The sequence below is a fragment of the Glycine max genome, chromosome 10, assembly GCF_000004515.6.
Source record: "Glycine max cultivar Williams 82 chromosome 10, Glycine_max_v4.0, whole genome shotgun sequence".
In the NCBI taxonomy this organism is placed as follows: Eukaryota; Viridiplantae; Streptophyta; class Magnoliopsida; order Fabales; family Fabaceae; genus Glycine; species Glycine max.
This window is the reverse complement of record NC_038246.2, coordinates 3,698,629-3,717,766: the sequence shown is the minus strand read 5'-3', so window position 1 is coordinate 3,717,766 and position 19,138 is coordinate 3,698,629. Positions and strand designations below refer to the sequence as shown.

General features: G+C 31.9%; 2 protein-coding genes across 2 annotated transcripts; both read right to left on the bottom strand.

The window, feature by feature from the left end:
* Nucleotides 1-279: 279 nt before the first annotated feature.
* On the bottom strand, nt 280-2,766 carry LOC100305906 (uncharacterized). The gene is made up of 4 exons (NM_001251609.2): nt 2,387-2,766; nt 2,067-2,141; nt 1,021-1,047; nt 280-734 (listed from the first exon to the last, which is right to left on the bottom strand). The coding sequence occupies exons 1-4, from the start codon at nt 2,706-2,708 to the stop codon at nt 658-660; spliced, it is 501 nt and encodes a 166-aa protein (NP_001238538.1). The 5' UTR covers nt 2,709-2,766; the 3' UTR covers nt 280-657.
* A 7,341-nt stretch (nt 2,767-10,107) lies between these two features.
* On the bottom strand, nt 10,108-13,071 carry LOC100807325 (probable indole-3-pyruvate monooxygenase YUCCA5). Its single transcript, XM_003537092.4, has 3 exons — nt 11,647-13,071; nt 10,970-11,341; nt 10,108-10,641 (listed from the first exon to the last, which is right to left on the bottom strand). The coding sequence occupies exons 1-3, from the start codon at nt 12,499-12,501 to the stop codon at nt 10,414-10,416; spliced, it is 1,455 nt and encodes a 484-aa protein (XP_003537140.2). The 5' UTR covers nt 12,502-13,071; the 3' UTR covers nt 10,108-10,413.
* Nucleotides 13,072-19,138: the final 6,067 nt, after the last annotated feature.

The following is a 19,138-nucleotide window of genomic DNA, read 5'->3' as shown; positions in this document are numbered from 1 at the left end:
TAGGATAATTGGATTACATAATGTTCTTGTATCAATGATGCAACTTCACATATCACCTTATTTTTCAAGTTAAATTTACAAGCTAGAGATAGATGGAGTCAATAAGCCAATAGTTGCTTCAGTGTCTCTTTCAAGAAAATTAAGAGATCTATGGTTCACAATTCTGATAAAATTGGAAAATTCTGATTCCACCCAATAATAATTTTTTGCGGGCTCAGTCTCAAACTAGCAATTACAAGCAAGTGAATTCTTGATTGATTGGAAATACAACATATGAACTTCGAAGAATGATTTAGATTGTGCCTTATTGTATTATGAATTAATTGTACTTTGGCTTGAGCATGACAATGGTGCCAATGCATCTAAAGCAAATGGCCAAGTAGAATCATTACCCAACTAAGAAGAAAAATAGAAATACATAAAATACAATTATTCCAGGTACAATCCTAAGTTGCAACTTTAGTTCTGTAAACCATTCAACTGCATATTTGTAACCATAAGTTCCTGACTAAACGCCAATGTTTGAAGTTATCAGTGCGCTCTGGTTTCTTTCAACCAGCATTTGTGAATAACAATAACATTGAGAGAACTGCATTGACCTACAAAGTAACAAATTGGTAAGGGGATCAGGTTCCCTTTAGAATGCCAGTCAACAGCTTAGCTCTCAGTTTTTTTAGCATTCGCTTCTGATAGCAAAGGTTCTAGTTCTCCTTTCCGGTACAGCTTCAGTGTATCTGCAGGAGTAAAAAAACAAATGTTAGCCAAAAGGAGAAAACAAAGAAATTGCACTTTTAGATTTTTATTAAACTGTAGGGTCAAACTTCTTGAAACTTTCTAAGCTCATATATGCAGACAATTTACATCTGCAGTCATAGATATTGTGAAATAAATGTAAAATGGTAATTGATAAGAATGCAAAATTAAATATCACAGAGGAAAAAAAAAAAATCTTTGAACTGTGGAGACATCCTTACTCGGACAATCAATAATATAAATGACAATAAAAGAAGAATAATATACCTGTACAGCCGCCAATGTGTTTGCCACCTGCAACGAAGAACAATTTTAGGATTGGCTATAAACTGTCATTCAAACGATTAACTTAAAAGCAAGGTAATAGAATGTAGTGCTTTATAGTAGACAGTCTAAGGATGCAATACATTGTTCAGGCATGAAAATAAATGAAATAGTATATCGGGACCTTCTTGCTTTCAGGTATTGTGAATGGTCAATGTGGCATAGTTTTCAAGTTGGGTTACAAAGCTTATGGTTGAATGCATCGGAGTTTCAAATGTAGCGTTCTTCACAGAAAGGGCCTCGGAGTTAGATGGAAAAACTGGATATCTGACTGTCTCTCAAATTGTGTAATGTGTGCACACAATAACCTTCTGTAGAAGATTTGTAACAAACCTACAATTAGGGGGGATTGGGCTAGAGAAATTTGGGTGTCTGGATAGACTACTCCTTCTGGCACTAAGTTGTCTAAACTTTAGATATGTATGGTTTAGATGAAAATGGATGTGACCCCAGCTTAATCTGAGTTTATCTAATGGTAATCTCTGGAAGTTGAGATTCAACTTCAAGTAACTAATGGTCTAATGCTAATCTTGGGGAGTTTATCTTTCTAGGTTAGAATCCTTTTAGATTTTCTTATTTCTATTAGTTTGGGTGACAACAGTCATTTCAAATTTGCGGAGGATAATTGGGTTGGAAATGTCTCCTTCTTGGAGGTTTTCCTCAGGGTCCCCACAAAAACTGAGAATTCCTGTTTAGTAAAAACTTGGATCATAGAGAAACTGTAGGATGAAATGAACAATTATAGTAAGATTTCATTCTTGAACAAAAATCGAGGTTTCAGGATGTACTAAGGGGAAATGATCCAGAGGGAAGGGCAAGTCAAATAAGTGGCTTATCAACAGAAAAAATAAATATCCACCAGTCAGGCAGCTTCTCTTAGCATCCAATCCACCAAACAGTAACAAGGAACCAATATTGTAGATGGTGATGGCATAGTATGATTAAGTATTAATAATGCATCCAAGATGGTACAACTACTTAGAACTTACCAATAAATACATTTGGCACAGTGTGTTGCCCTGTGATCCTTTCCAATACCTTCTGCAACTGTGGCCCTTGAGGACCTAACATTTAAGATACAAACCAAATAAACAAATGATAAGTGTAGAATGATTTCCCCCTTAATATAGTACCATAAAGCAACAACTAAACATCAAGAGAGATTTGGCAACCAACATCTGAGCTTTTTTATTTGAATTGCCCAATGTGAAGAAGAGAAAATCAGGAATAGACATAGTAAATAATATAAGTTAGGGTTTGAGAGTACTGATTAATAATTGAAGAAAGAGAGTTGAATTGGAATACCCACCCATTTCGTCTAATTCGAAGACGAGAGGGTCGACGCCGAGTTTTTTGAAGAGGATTTTGACCTCGGAAGAATAGGTGCACCAGGTTTTGGAATAAACGACGACTGGGTTCTCAGCTACGGTCTTCTTGATGGTGTCTTCGAGGCGAGACCCGAAAGAGGATGAGGAAGAGGCTCGAACTAATACCGAGGTGGGAGAGACATTGATGCGGGAAATGGGGAAGAGTTTGGTGATACAACAAGAGGATGAAGAAGAAGATAACTTTAGAGAAGGTTTCAAGTTTGAGAGAGGAAGAGCAACAATGTTACCCAATGCCAATGCCATTCTTCTCTTCTTGATTCTGCTCAGTTCCACTTCTTTGGTGTATATGCCTATGCCACGCTATCCCCGTTCTTACTTTTTGCCACACTTATCATTTCTTTTTTCTTTTTTCACACTCTCCTTCTTTCTTTCTTTTTTTTTTATACTATTTTCTTTTCTCCCTAATTTAAGTATTTATAAATTATAAATATGATTTTAGTTTACACGAGTTCGTCTTTAGGACCAAAATTATAAAAAAGAAACTTACATAAACTAAAAAAAAATAGTAAAGTAGTCAATTTTTTTTTTAAAAAAAAGATAAAATCTATTTTAGTCCCTAAAAGTGAGACATGATTATGGATTGGTCTCACAAACTTAATGGTACAATCAATTTATTGCATTTTTTTGTGTATTTAGTAACTAAAATTTTCAAGAGATGTAGCTTAGTTGAATGAACATGATGCGTAAGATATTATAAAATCTTGACTCTGTCTTGGTTATTGTATTTAGAAAGTAAATTTATATCTCAGAATAAGCTTTATAAAATGCAATGAGAGGTATGTGATACAATAGTGAGAATACAAAATATAAATACCCACATTATCTTCGATCAAATGAATATTTACTATTTACCCTTAAAAAAACATAAACTTACAAAAAAACTAAAAATAAACATATAACATTAAAGTTGAAAAACACAAACTTATAATAACTAAATTCATATCTACTTTTATAATTTATCTGCTCCTATATTCTCATTTTTTTAATTAGACGTATTTTATATTTTTTCTTAAATATATTTCACATACTATTTTTGTAATTAAAGAAATATTTTATAACCATTTCAAATATACTTAAAGTTTTTAATTATTTATCTATTTCAATTAAAAAATAATCTTATATTATCATTTAATTTTTATTATAATTTTTAATTATAGAAAATAAACATTTATTCTATTTCTATATAATATGCATGTTAAAATATCAATACCGTGTCACTATGTAAAAGTTTCTATTATGGGAGAAACATTTGTTCACCTAGTTGGTTGGGTAGTGTAGGAAGGAAGTATGAATTGCATTGGATGCAGTTTGTGTCTATGTGAAACATTTCCATAAACAGAGGCATCATCCATCCAAATGTAAACATAGGGTAAATCCAAAGCATAATAAGAGTGTATATGCATTGGAAATTTAGGGTATTATTTAACTTTTCTGCAACTCTACGCTAGTATGGAGGGGTTTTTTGCTATTGTATTAACTTAAGTACCCTTTCTTTTCTCCAAGCAAAGTGTTGATGTTTCATTGACTTTCCTAAATATTATTGTAGTGGCGTATACTAACCACGAATATGGCCGTGGATTTAGATAGTACTAGTTTATTTCACGTTTACCACTTTATATAACTTGTAATTTTAAAGGTATATTTTAAAAAACAGAGTATTAAATTAAACACGTAAAAAGATGATCAAATCAAACTAAAATAATAAATTAGAAAATAAAAAATTAATTTAACCTTAAGATTTCCAACTCCCCATACTCCCAATTTCCTTTCATTTCTTCTTCTCCTCACACCCTATCACTCTAGCTTTCTTAGGCCACCAATTGTCACCAAAGTCATCACAGTAAAGTAATTTTTTTAGCATTTTGATTTAACAAATTTATGATTTTGTTATGTCCAAATATATTATGAAATTATAATTTTATTGTGTATTTTATCCAACAAAAACATAATATTATTGTGTTAAGAGACACAATATCATTACACAATAAAAACATATTTTCGTTTGGATAAAATACACAATAAAAACATATTTTCTTTGTGTATTGATTTTGCAACCCCTTCAACACAATAATTCGTTGTGTTTTGGCTAACTGAAACGGGCTTCCATCTGGGGTATTTATCAAACAAACCATGGGATGGAAAAAGCCGAAATCCAGATGCAAATAGCAACTTTTCAAGATACTTAACAAACGAATTTTTCTTCTTGCACCTCACAAATTTCTTCATACACCCAGTAGTGAGAGGAAAAAACCAAAAATATCCTTAACGTATAGCTTATACAGATTGAAAATCCATAAGACCTAGATAATGTTGGAATTAAAGAATAAATGAATGGTGTATATGAGATTTACTGGGTGCAAGAAGAAAATCCCCTAACAAGCCAGCACAACCCCCAAATTTCAGAAGAAACCCAAAGCCCATGTCTATGCAAACCTCTAAAAAGCCCAACACAAATTGCTTTCTAACCCACAACAACACTGACCCATCAACATTGCCTTTCACACACCATCAGTATTTTCTTTTGATGCACAGTTATAGTGTCTCACAATATTGTTCAGTAAGGGTACAAAAGTTTTATCTTTGATGATATTAAATGTAAATTTAAGAAGAAAAAAAAAATATCTTGAGCATACTTCAGTATTTATTTTCATGAAAATATATACGTTTAGCATAATTCCGGAATTGCATTTCCAGTATGCAACATGCATAATTCCAGAAATGCTTTTCTGGAAGTGAATTTTTTTTATACATTCTGAAAATGAATTTTTGGAATTATGTTAGCATAGTTCTGGAATTGCATTTCCGAAATGTAACATGCATATACATCAAGGGCATTTTTGTCCATTCATCTTGTTTTAAAATTCTAATGGGTGCAGGAAGCAATTGCATATAAATCAATGTATCTTTTGGACTTCCTCATCCATAGTACATCATGCATGTAGCATAAAAGCCGACACATGCTAAATCTAAGGGTCCATTGTAGCTTGCATCTTCCACAAGCTATTTTGATCCAACAAAGAGACACCAATTCTCTCTCCTCTTTGTTTTATAGTATATCCTTGTCTTGTTACCATCCAAGGATCGCTCTTATGAGATCCACTCTTGCCACTAGCTTTTGTTTGGTACGCAAAAAAAGAAAAGAAAAGTGTAAAGTCCAAATGAACTTTTGAGGTACATTGTCCAAATGAACTTGGACATGATATACTTGGGCAAGAACCAACATGACCCCAAAAGATTAAACTTGTGGATAAGAGGTCATTCATATGCATACATCACAAGTAACTCCTATTATTTTTATATGTCCAATCTAGACTTCTTTCGTCCAAATTGTCATGCATTCACCTTTCACCCACTCAAATATGAACAATCCTAACAGGCCACAACTATGGTCTAGACCTGTATAGTCATTTCAAACGAGTTGGTGTTTCACATGCCACTGTTTTGGTGCTATCAATTCTTTGTTTGTTCTTTTGAGAATTTCCTTGTGATACCATTAATGCTGTCCCGAGAAAAAGGTTAAGTGATGAGGTTGATTGTCCATGGAACAAATTAAAAGTGATCAAGGTGCTGGTCCTCATAATGGACAACAAACTGAGATTATTGTTGGTCAACCAAAAATGCAAGTAGCTAGCTCACTAAGTAATTGCTACATCCATTGGATTTTTATATATATTTTTGGTTTCCTAAGGCAATTATGTTCGAGGTATGATCGAATCGTAAATGTAAGTCCCCCTGCAGCAGGGATTCAAATCATGGTTTGCCATGGCTACATCCGTTGGATTAATCATCATTTTTCTCCCTCTTATATATTTTCCCAAACTATAACATCCATAGTCACATTCAAAGTTGTTATGTTGTAGCTTTTTCTCTACAACGGCTTGATTATTTCAATTTTCAACAATTTGAAATGGGTTTAAATGTCAGTCTTGTGTCCTTGTCAACCAAGGCACATCTCATAGCTGGTTGGTTTTGGAATCAGATTTCAATTTTGCATTCAATCATGAATTCTCTGCTTGTGTATGGTCCACTCTTGCGCAACTTCATTGGAGATAACACTTCATAGTGATGGCAATGTGGTATCATTGTCCTCTAGTGAACAAGAGGGTGGAATGACAACTAGGCCTGCTTGACTGGAGGTGGCAGCCTTGGGATCAAGAGTATGGCTATTGTCTACCCAACATGCCATGAGACCATGTCTTTGTTGCTTACAGTGTCTCTGATATTTAAGGATGTTTGGTTTGATCTGTCACATGAGGTAAGTAGAACAAGTCACACTCATACTCTAGCTACTGACCACTTCCATCTGACAAAAAACATGTCGTCGTCTCAATTTATCTTTCGGTTGTAATTGTGGAAGAGATCATACGAAGGCAATCGAAAGTATGGTTTGAGTGGTGAAAATCAACTCATGGAAACATTCTTGATTTGGTACCAAAAAATAAAAGAGCATTCTCGATGTACATATTCTCAGTATATCATATATTTGAAAACCTTTCTAATTAACAATATGCATATTGTGGATGTTGTTATAAGTTTGCTGCCATTTAGTTGTAGAAAAAGTTGCAATGCACAATGCTACCGATAACAAGGGCATATATACTAGTGTAATGGAGCAATAGGTAGGTGAGCATAATCATTCATATTTTTGGCAATAACTTCATAGAAAACACTTCAATATATTATTCGAGTAGTAATCATGAGAAGAATGGATCAAATAGTTTCTTTATATTAGTAATTAAAAGTGTGCTACAAAGAACGTCTTCCAGCAAAACCAAATAAGTATAAGTAGTACTTCAACAGTACTAAAGAGTACATGACATGAATGTAGACGAACAATTACTTAAAAATTGTAGATGATATTGTGCTGCAATGTTCTTTCATGAAGTATACTACATAGATCATCAAAGTTGTGTAAGAAATTGATTTTTCTAATACATATAGTCCTCACTCCGCAGCCCCTTACCCATAAGGGTATGTTTTTGGTGGATTTTCTTAGGTCCACCTGCTCAAATCCATAGTGGACATTAGCATGTATGTGCCCGTGGTCCATGCCAATGTAATTTGTTATGTTGTGATGTCAATGTTGGTTTCTAACATATTCTCTAATGAGTTCATGACCAAAATTGTCCAAGGAAACTTACTCAAGTTTCAATTAATTTATCAACATTTTAATATTTGGCAAAATCGTAATTTCTTAGTTGGATTCTCTAGGTAGGTTGACAACATTTTCTAGATGATTTTGAACTAAGTGAGAGAGATAGGTTTCATTTGATGTTTATAGAATAAAAAATAAGTCTTGGGAGTGTTTTGTCACTTCTTGTAATTGAACTGTCAAGTGAATTCTTAACAAGCATGGGCAGCGCAGGGAGTCCTTGTGCATGAAGGACCCTTGGCTCCCAATTAATGGTATTATTTCTCTTTGGCCTTTTTAGACAAAATTTTGGAACTCTGTCCTTGTTAACAGCGTGGATATGTGAGTGTTAATCACTTAAAAGCATAATTATTCATTTGATTAGTATAATGGTTCTTATCTGTTCCACTTTTGGTATTTTAAGATCTTAAAAACCGGACATAAATACCTTTTCTTTGATTGATTGATGCAACACCAGCTTAGTTTCTAAAGGCTCATATTTTTCCAAAAATAAATAAGTTTCTAAAGGCTTAGGTCCAGTAGAATCCTAAAGGTAATTCTAATGCCCCTTCCTCAATAGTTGCTAACTTTGGTTTAATAAGAAAGTGGAGTTATTAAATTGGTATACTCAATTTCTCTCCCATGTCATTTTTCTTTTTATCACTTTCTTTATTTTCTATCATATCATTTGTCACATCTTTTATTTTTCTTTTTCTTTATTTTTTTCTCTCAATCTCTCTCTTCTTTTATTCATACACTCCAAAATTAAAATTGAGATGTATGTTTAACTTTTATAAAAAATTAATGCTAGGTATAAGTACAATCCTTTATAGAAGTAATGCTGCTTAAATTGGAACAAGGCCATGTAGCAAAGATAGGAAAAGACATAAGATGAGTCCCAATCAAGTGTCTTTGTTTCCTTGATACAGGTGCATTGTTCGAGAGAGACCAGGGTCTTAATCTACTTTTTTATTTGTTTGGTCTAGGTGGATAGTAAGAGAGAAAAATCAATGTTTTAACGATACAGTGCTTATAAAGTTGCTCTAATAAGATAGGATCCTTCAATAGCGCCTTGAAGGTAAGGAAGTTTTTGATGAAATGCATGATTGGGGAGAATTATTAGACCCTTTTGTGAAATGCATGATTGTGGAAGGTTTCGATGAAAATATAGCAATGAGTATGACCAGGTTCGAGGAAGTTTCAAGACAAAAATATTTATAGGACATAAGGTCTTGTACAAATTAAAGCAATCCTTAACATCCCATCCTTAATATCCCAGTAAGCTCAAATTTATAGCTGGTTTTTAAGTCCAGTTCAAAATCCTTCAAGTTGATGGGTTTTGATCTTGGAAAAAGCTACTTTGATTTTACAAAATTTTGCTCCAGAACCTGGAATGTGAAAAACTTGTTTGATTAGTGAAAAAAAAAACCCACATAAATCTCATCAAACTGCTCCTATTGAAAGTTGTACTCTTGAATTTTAAATTCGATAACGAGCCTTAAGATTAATTAATATTTATTTAATAAAAATTAAACAACTCGCTCTTTTCATATGACTTAATAATTAGGTCCTAAATTATGTGAACTGGATTCTAGTAAGGAATTATGCTTTACAGAAATGATTTGGGTGCAATTTATATTAAGGGTTTGATTCTTCTAATTAAGCTTTGAGCATGTGCAGTGCAACAATTGTTTGAATAACTTCATAGTTCTATATGTGGGTCAAACCCAATATATCAATGTATCTGTTTTATAAGAGTATTGTTAATGTTATGTAGCCATCTCGAAATTGGCTTTAATTTCTAAGGAAGAGAGAGAAAGAGAGAAGTGATGGGGGCGATGGAGTTGAGCCCTACAAGTTGTCACAAACATCACACCATTGAAGTTGTTGTCCACTAATTATAGGATATATAATCTCTCTACTATTTAGAGAAAAGACAACGTAAGTTAGAACATCTTATTCTCCAATGTGTTTATATCAACATGATAAATAACTTTACATCACATGAAGATCCATCATAAGATACTCAACCCGGGATTAGGAAATTTGCATCAATTTGTTGGCTAGCTGCTTTAGATCTACTCCCAACAAGTTGAGAAAGTCTATCGTGAAAATCTTCAGTTAGATTAATCCTAGTCCCAATCTTATCGGAGAAAGTCTAATCGATGGAAGCAAAGAAGGAAAGGACTCAAAAATCTAAGATGAAGCCTAAAAATGGAAACTTTTTTCAGTGCCCTTTTTCTCCTTTTCTTTTCATCAAGTTTTTTGGGGTTTCCATATTTGAGCAATAAATGTTGGCTACGACCAAATTTGAGCTCAACAACCCTTATATTCGTCCTTGTTGACAAAGTTTGTGAGTGAAAGAAAAAAAAAACTTTCACTTCTTATCACCAACATAAGCTTCTTTGCTAAAAGAAATGAGTAAACAGACAAAAATTGCCTATAAATCTTGAGAAAATATATTGAAGACAAGGTAGAGATTGAAATGAAATTGAAATTGTGTCATTTAACTTGATCAACGAAATATGGTTACATGTATAAGCCGTATGAATATAGGAAAACGAATCCTAAACAATAAAAAGCCTCATCATCCTTGGTTTCCTAAAGAAAAAGGCCCAAAAAACAAGTCAAAAACTTGGGCCATGGGAGAGGGCTATGGCCTATATTTCTCTGCTATTCGTTATTCGTGTATTTTTCATTTTGTTTTCTGTATTCTTACAAAAGATATTGTTACTTTGTTTATACACCAACAAATTCCTAGCTAAAAGAAACAGCACTGCTTGTATATTGTTGTATGTGATTTAGAGTTAGAGTGATTTAGAACTGAGAAATGCAACGTCTATGACAAGCATTGGTGCGTTGTTTCTTTTGCCTAGTCTCTTGTTTCCAAACTTGGCCAATATCCTGAGCAATTTTCATAGCATCAGATGAGGCACCAGAGAGCCCTCTCCTTGTGAACCCAACAGCATAGAGTCCACCATTTCCTTTCCAACCATTAGGGAATGGAGATTTTGGGAATCCATTTTTGGAGAAAAATTCACCTTCCTGCATATAACATAACCAAAATCACATTATTTTGCTGCCCCATTAACCAAAAAATAAAATAAAATAAAATACTACCAGTTACTATTCAAAAAGGGTCCAAAACAAAGAAGCTTCTAAAAAAATATATTGGGGTTGGAAAAAAGGACAAAACAAATCTGCCCCAAAAAGTTTTCATGACTGATAATCTTCTATAGCCATGAATATAAATATATAATAGTAATGATCATAAGACAAAAAAATCTATTTTCTATTGACACTAGTGACTAGACAATAGACATTGGACACTTTTCTTTCTTTGTAAGAATAGAAAGTAGAAACAATTTCTCACCTGAAGCCAAGAAGGGACATTGCTACGGTACCCGGTTGCAAGCACAACTGCATCAACATGTTGCTTTTCACCATTAACAAACTCAACGCAGCCATTGGTGAACCTCTTAATCTCTGGCACAACTTTGATATCACCGGATCTAATTTTCTCCAAGGTACCAATGTCCAAAACAGGGGTCTTCCCCTTTGTGTTCTTCAGCAACAATGGACCCTCCGAAGGCCTTTTGAGCCCGAATCTCTCCATGTTACCCAGCACCAACCATGCCAACACCAATAGAATCTTGTCAACCAACCAAAGTGGCACCCATTGCAGCATCAAAACCGCCAATTCGAACGTTGACTTCCCAAACACCTCTCTAGGCAACACATGAACCTGTCCAACCAAAAACAGAACAACACCATTTAATCACCACCCTCAAAATTCCTCTCTCTCTCTCTCTCTCTAATATTAAAAACATTAAAAAAATGTAGGAAAAAAACTTATAAGCAGTTAAGTGTTTCTGACTATACTTTCCTATCAGAATTGAAGTTTCACTCGATGACACGCATAATAAGGTGAAACTTCAATTCTGATTAGAAAAACAACACCAAAAACACTTCAAAGTAAGTCATCTGCTCACTACAGAGGATTCAGATCTTTATATGAAAAGAAAAGAAAGAAACATGTTAGAAACTTACCGAGCTACGAACAACCATGGAAGGAGAAGCATTGTGGTTACACAAGTCAAGCGAGAGCTCCATGCCAGAGTTGCCACAACCAACAACAACTACTTTCTTCCCCTTGAAGCTTTCTCCAGACTTGTACTCACAGGCATGGATAACATCACCTTTGAATTCACCAAGCCCTTCAATCTCAGGGATCACACACTCCGCATTCTCGCCGGTGGCCACCACGAGCCACCGGCAAATGTACTCAAACTCGCTCTTCGCGGCGCCACACGTGGCAACGGTCTTCACCCTCCACAGCCCGCTGGTCTCATCGTACCTAGCACACTGGACACACTCGTTGAAACGTGGGTTGATCTCGAATTTTTGAGCATAGGATTCGAGGTAGTCTATGAAGTGTTTCTTGGTGGGGTATTCGGGGAAGTCTTTGGGGAATGGAAGGTTAGGGAGCTGGCAGAACTGTTTTGGAAGGTGGAGTTTTAATCTGTCGTAGGCGCGTTTTTGCCATAGGGAAGCTATGCATTCTGCTCTTTCGAGAACCATGAAGGGTACCCCTTGTTGTTTCAGGCATGCTGCTGTGGCTAGCCCTGAAGGACCTGCTCCTACTATAACTGGACCGTTCACCCAAATGCAACGTTTTGAGAACATGTCCTCATAGTCAACTAGGCGAAACAAGTTCTCCATTTTCCCACTTGTTTTTCTGAGTTTAATTGGCCTTTTGGGTTTGCTGAGAAAGATTGTTTGAAAGAAGCAGTTTTGGAAGTTGAGAGAGAGAGAGAGAAAGAGTTGGTTTTTTTGAGGTTTGAGTTTGGATTGAAGGGAGAGAGGGGGGTTGGAGGGGCTTAAATAGAAGATTTGGAAAACCATGTAAATGACTGTGATATTGGTCCATGTCTAAGGGTTCGATTTGTGTAAAATACACTTTTGTTGAAGATGAAATGAAAGTTTTAAATATGATTAAATTTTGATTAAGAATTAATCGATAGTCACTATAAATTGAAGCTTATAAAAATACTTCAAGTGTTATTAGGGAGTCTAAGACAGTGCTATTAAATAAATAAATAATTGGAAACGAGAAGTGCTTGTGAATGAAGTGGAGAGTTAATGCGTTTTTCTCTTTCTTGTTATCATGTCACTTGTTTTTTTTTTGTTTTGGTAAGTGAATATTTTATGACATTATAGAATGTGACATTATTATATTAGATCATATTAAGTTATGCATAAAATATTGTGCTAAGATTAGCATATAATTTGGTGAGAATTTATTCTATCCTTGGAAAGTTTTCTTTCATCATCACAACAAAGGGCTTATATATATAATTTTTTTTCGCGGTGTGCAAAATAATTAATTAGGTAGCAATTGCGACGCAGATAGAGGCATGGGATTTTGATGCACTCAATGTCCCAGCATGACATCTGTTACATACCGGCAATAATCAATAACGATCTTCTTACTGAGAATTGGGGTGGACAGGGGTCGTTGTTTAAACCACAAAAAACAGAAGGGTCAATTTGCAAGGATAAGGATAACTAACCACTAAACTGTAATGACTAATGTTATGTATTAGGATTCAATTACAGAATTTGCAGTTGTCTCAACAATAAAAGGTTTCATATTGAAAGTATGGAATATCGGTGTGGAATTTATAAGGCTATTAACTATTTAACTACAATGATTGGCTTTTGTGATATTATTTCTCAAGGTTCTTATCAATAGATGTCAAATCTTTTTTTCATGTCTCTTAGGCAGGGTTTACTACAGAGTTCCACATTGAAAATAAGGAATTCTGGTGTGTGCTTTATGAAGTTTTGAATTCTCTAATTATATTGGCTAACTTTAGTAACGAGGGTTTTCCAAAATTCTTATCACTGCCCTTTAGGCAAGATTTATTATGAGATTCTTTTGATAAGGAACGCATATAAAATTGAACAAGCTAAATAATAAATTTAAAATATATTTCTGAAATGACATAAACTGAATAAAAAAATGTTTTTTAAAAACAATTATATTCATAATGATATGAATGGAAAAAGGAAAAGATAAATATGATTAACACAAATAAATCTAAAAGACCAAATTAAAAAGCATCCGAGGCTGACAAATAAATAAAATGAAGAGAGAATAACAATAATGAATCATTAATATGCCTCAAAGTCCTATTGGGAAGCTAAAAATTCTAATTATGATGATTATAAAAATATTAATATCTAGTTATATGAGATTCAAAAAAAAGTGAAATAAGTTTTTTTTATCATATTATAGGTTTAAAATATCTTCTAGTTTTCTTATGAATAATTTCTACTAAAATATCTAGTTGATCACCTTAATGAAAGTGTCTCTAATAATATTTTTTTTATTCACTAAACTCAAATACGAAATATTACTTAAAAGATTTGAGTTCAAAATTCAGTTGAACTACTGTAATGTTGGTAAAGTAAAATAAGTTTAAAACATGAAGAAAAAAAAAACTCTAATGCAATTTGTTGATTAGTTGGCAGGCAGAAATTAAGTTGATGATGTGGATAATTCAAAGTGAGCTGAAATAGAGAAGAGAAATTTAGATTCCATCTTCTTGTTACGTGGTGTAGTATAGGCTTTATTTGAATAAATGTTTTCAATAAGCACTTGCAGAAAAATAAAATATAAAGATGAAATTAATTAATTTTTTCATAAGTTAAAATTAATTCATGCATATGTTAAAATCAGCTCTTAGAAAAGCTAATTGAGAGATATTTTATAAATTAGCTTGTACATCAGTGAATTTTAACTTATAGAAATAACTTATTTAATTTTAATTTCTTATTTTTCTCTTATTATTACTTATTAAAAATTTTATGAAAATAGGAGCATGGTCAGGTCAGAAAAACCTCAATTTTTATCAAATAATCACATTTTATTACTCAATAATAAATCTACCTAGAATCAACTTGCTCTAAGAGGCTCATGTGAGGATGTGACGCAAGTGTGGTAGGCCCCAAAATAATTGGTATGCGAGTTGTAGGGTTGTTTATTTAGGCCCACAAAGCCCATTCTGCCAACCCAATTTTCACACCACGGGGGGTGCCATGTGTCAGTCCCACGTTGGCCAACTTTATTTGTTCATTAACTTCCATACTTGCTTTCTACCTTCCAACCAAATACAAAAACAAAACTCTCCCTAACCCACTTTTAGAAACCTTTAACTAAATAATCTACAATATACAAATATATAATACAAAATCTTATAACTCATTATTATTAGTTTATTATTACCAATAGTGTAAGAGGCTCGTTAAATCCCATTGCAATAAAATTAGATATTGCTTCAATACGATCAAAGAAAAAGAAATTCTAGCTACAAATAGTACTACAATATCAAGCTAATATATAGTCCTTCAGTTTGGACCATTAGCTTCAGAACACGATCAAATTATCTTATAGCAAAGTAGCACGATCGTTTCACCTTCTTGTACTTTGATTGGAAGGGCATGTGAATCTACAAAGTTAGTGTGATTTGGTTTACTTCATTGGTATGTGGAGGGCTAAGAAATTATTGAAGCATACATAATCCTAATTATGTACTTTAACATGCATGATAATGAATAATGATAAAGGATACCAAATTAATTAGGTACGGCTTAATAGTCTTCTTTGATGAGTTGATAATGACTTTTTCTAGGTGTTATTTAAGTCGATCCCAAGTCGACCACAAAAATATATATACATGCACTACTACTACTACTTTAATTTGTGACTCTACATATGAATTCCTTGGTTTGAAAATTCACGTTGTACCCCACTTACCCCACTTTAGAAGTGGTTAAAATTTCATGGAAGGAGGGAAGCATGTGCATGAGGCCTCGAACTTCATAGGAGTCTCTCCTTTTCATGAAAATATTGTAATCTACGAGCTTGGCGTTTCTCTAAAGGTTGTGTGTGCGTATTATTAAATTTGATTTGGAATGGATGAATGAATATGAATGATAGTATTGCATAGCTAGCAACTATCATTCCAATCTTGCTCCATAGTAGTACTGTATCGTTTCAAATGCTCCAAAAAGCAATCCTCCAAATGCTTACACCACAAAGATATATGAGAGAGGAATACACTTAGATATATGTTCCTTTTAGCTAGTCATGTCCCATATTCTTGATATGATAGGATATATGTGATTGATTTCTCTTATCTTTAAGCTTCCCCCACCAGCCTTGCACTGCTCCACAGCCAGCTTGGGAATCACCCCCAATATTTCACTTAAGACCTTTTCTGCTTTTAGGATGATAATTCAAATTAAAATTTCAAATACTACTTTTTCCTCATGTGTGCAGCAAATTATTAATGTCGGCGATAATTATTGGCTTGATACTTTTTAACAAACAACTATATCATCAACTAAACAAACACGTTTTGGAGCATATGTGTGCGTTAGGATTGACTGATAGATGATAGATAATCCAATAAAGTGGACCTAATAATGAGTTTGAGTAGTCTATATAAATTTTATGTTAAAACTTCGTTGTTGTTATTATACATAAAGAAGAATTAACTGATAGACAATAAAAACTAGAGTTAATGTTATACTAAGCAATTGTTTTAAATATTTACAAGAACTTTATCTTTCATAATAAATAATTTTACTTGATCAAACAACATTACTTCCCATGAAAAATATGTAATAAGAAATTATTGCATTAGTGATAAAAAAAAATTATTACTAACAATAATTTTTGTCATTAATACTAGTATCACTAAAATTTCAGTGATGAATTTTTAAAAATTACATGTAAATTACCAACAATAATTGATACGAGTAGTAAGTGATAGTGACTTAAGTTTCTTAACATAATGATTCAAGATTTGAATCCCGATTGATTTTTAGGTATAGAATAAACATATTAGGAGATAAATACATATTTTTTATATATAATGTGTGTGAGCTAGGTAACTCTTATACTTGTTATCTAATATATTTATTTATCTTGATAAAAATTGTTATTTTTTAAAACTTATATTGCCATTTTTTTTTTGTTTTTAAAATCTTACTATCCCATTACTTTCTTTAATTTTATTTTTATTCGAAAAAAATTGAAATGTGTTTTTTTAAGAAATATAAGAATTATTTTTCTAACAATAAAATAAATATATGATCATGTTTGTATTTTTTATTTTTAATTTATATATAATAGAAATGTAAATACACATGTGTAACAATGTCTATATTTTCACTAATGTATAAATTGTTATTTTTTTAAACTTGCATTCTCTATTAAAAAAAATGTTGCATAGAACATAACATAGTACATGATGAATATTAATTTCAAAGAATTTAAATATTCTTCCCCTTTTACCTCTCAAGCAAAATAGTATATATTTTGATTGACAAAAAGATGATAGATGAAATAGATTAAAATAAAGTGAGATAATTTGAAGAAAAAAATAGTAAAAATCATAGTTTTTTGATTGAAGAAAAATAAGAAATAAAATAAAATTAAAATTACAAACATAAAAAAATACTCATATACCCTTAGTATAAGAGATCAAGCTTTTTTCAAAAACAAATCAACAAGGTTATAAGGGTAAAAATATCTCTAGCACACACCTTTTTTTCATGCAAGACCCACCTAATAAGGGATGGTTGTTTTTGCTTGATCAATTCCACACAAATTAATTCCCTAGTAAGTCACTCCTACCAAATTGGTTGTTTACAATCCGTTGTTGCTCATCCACGTTATTTTCACGCTGACAAATAGACACTTAGAGAAGAGGGAGAATTGGAAAAAAAATTATAATTGAAATTATAATTAAGGAGAAGAGGAAGAGAGTGGAGAGGAATGTTGCTGGAAAATCTCAATTCATATTTCACATATCATTTTAAATTTTATATCATACATAATTAAATACAATTAGGCACCAATCTACATAGAACATTGGGGAGCAATTGCTCCCACTAACTTTTTAGTTTTTATTATATAATAGATATATATAATTATTAATTATTTTTATAAATTAAAATATAATAAAATAAGTCTATTCATATTATCATTTTTTAAATGTATATTTTACATATTATATTTATAATAATAAAAGATTCTCTCTCCTTTATTTTAAATTATCTTCTTTTATCTTACATACACTTATATATAATATTAATTTTTTTTAATTGTCTATCTTTTCAATCTTCTTTTATCTTCATCTTCCAATTAAATATCGACATTATTTTTCAAAATAAATTATCAATAATTAAAAATAATCTTAATTGATAATTTAAGTTCTTTATAGTATATTCATAATATAAATTATATAACAATAAATATTTATTATCTATGATCTATAAACTAAAATACTTATTTATATATATAAATATTATCCCACAACTAAATTTCCTCGTTGGATCTGAATACAATGTCCTTGAAAAGTTCATTTTAACTTGAGATTTTAATTACTTGATTTTAAACATCTCATAACGTGTATCATTTTTCTTTCTACTATATTAGATCACTATCATACCAAGCTAGATTTTCCCTTTTCCTTTCTCTCTCTATCAGTAAGAGTTATTTAGACTGGAGGTGTCCACTAATCATTTCTGTTCTTTGTTTGACATAAAAAAAATGTAAAACAATGTTGTTTTTAACCAACGTTCAGTTGATCAAGTGTCACTAGAAGAACTATTGTTTTTAATTAGTGGCAACAACTCCTCTCTCTACATATTAACTTTATTCAGTACAATATAATTAATATGGCCCTGCCTATATGGAATACTACTATTAAACTATATAGTTGTATTTAACGTTGTACTATATTGAGTTTCAGTCACGCGCAACTAAAGAAAAGTTCGAGAAAGACGAAATCATGCATAGCTAGCTTCTATGAAGCTTAACTCTCTGCACTCAACTTCACCTTAACATATATGGAATATATGATTATGGCCGTGCCACTACGATTTAAGTTTATAATTTATTGGCCTCCATTACGATACGTTTAATCTTAATTATTGCAGAATATCTTTCCAAAAACAAAACTAGATTTAATATAACTATTAAGGTCTTTCGTTTTGATTGAATGCGCGTCATAATGCTATAATTTGGACTAGTCTGATTAAGATAGGAATATTAGCTAGTTTGTAATAATCGGTAAAATTAACTGAAAAAATTAGTTAGAAATTAAAAAAATAGTTGAAAGCTGGATATTGATAGTTGAAAACCTAATTTATTAAATTATAAGTGTTTAATAAAATTAGCTATTGAAATAATTAAAAAATATAAAATAATTAAAAATAATAAAATTATGATTTATCTAAAAATAATATATAGGAAATTTAATAAATATATTGATGATAAAATATAAAAATTAAAAACTAGAAGTTGACATTTTAAAAAACATTATTCTAATTAATGTTTCAAAAACATTAGAGACTACTAAAAAACTTATTTATTAAATAATTAAATAAATTTTTCAGTTAATATAAAAAAATAAAAAACTAACCAAAATATGTTTTTGAATATAACTTATATATTTACTATATC

Bases quoted from the DNA above. Each gene is read 5' to 3' on its own strand.
- LOC100807325 (XM_003537092.4), bottom strand. From the start codon at position 12,501: ATGGTTTTCCAAATCTTCTATTTAAGCCCCTCCAACCCCCCTCTCTCC. The intron at 11,342-11,646 runs GTAAGTTTCTAA...TTGGTTGGACAG, and splicing joins CCATGGTTGTTCGTAGCTCG to GTTCATGTGTTGCCTAGAGA. The intron at 10,642-10,969 runs GTGAGAAATTGT...TGTTATATGCAG, and splicing joins ATGTCCCTTCTTGGCTTCAG to GAAGGTGAATTTTTCTCCAA.
- LOC100305906 (NM_001251609.2), bottom strand. From the start codon at position 2,708: ATGGCATTGGCATTGGGTAACATTGTTGCTCTTCCTCTCTCAAACTTG. The intron at 1,048-2,066 runs GTAAGTTCTAAG...TCTTCGTTGCAG, and splicing joins TGTGCCAAATGTATTTATTG to GTGGCAAACACATTGGCGGC. The intron at 735-1,020 runs GTATATTATTCT...TTACTCCTGCAG, and splicing joins ACACATTGGCGGCTGTACAG to ATACACTGAAGCTGTACCGG.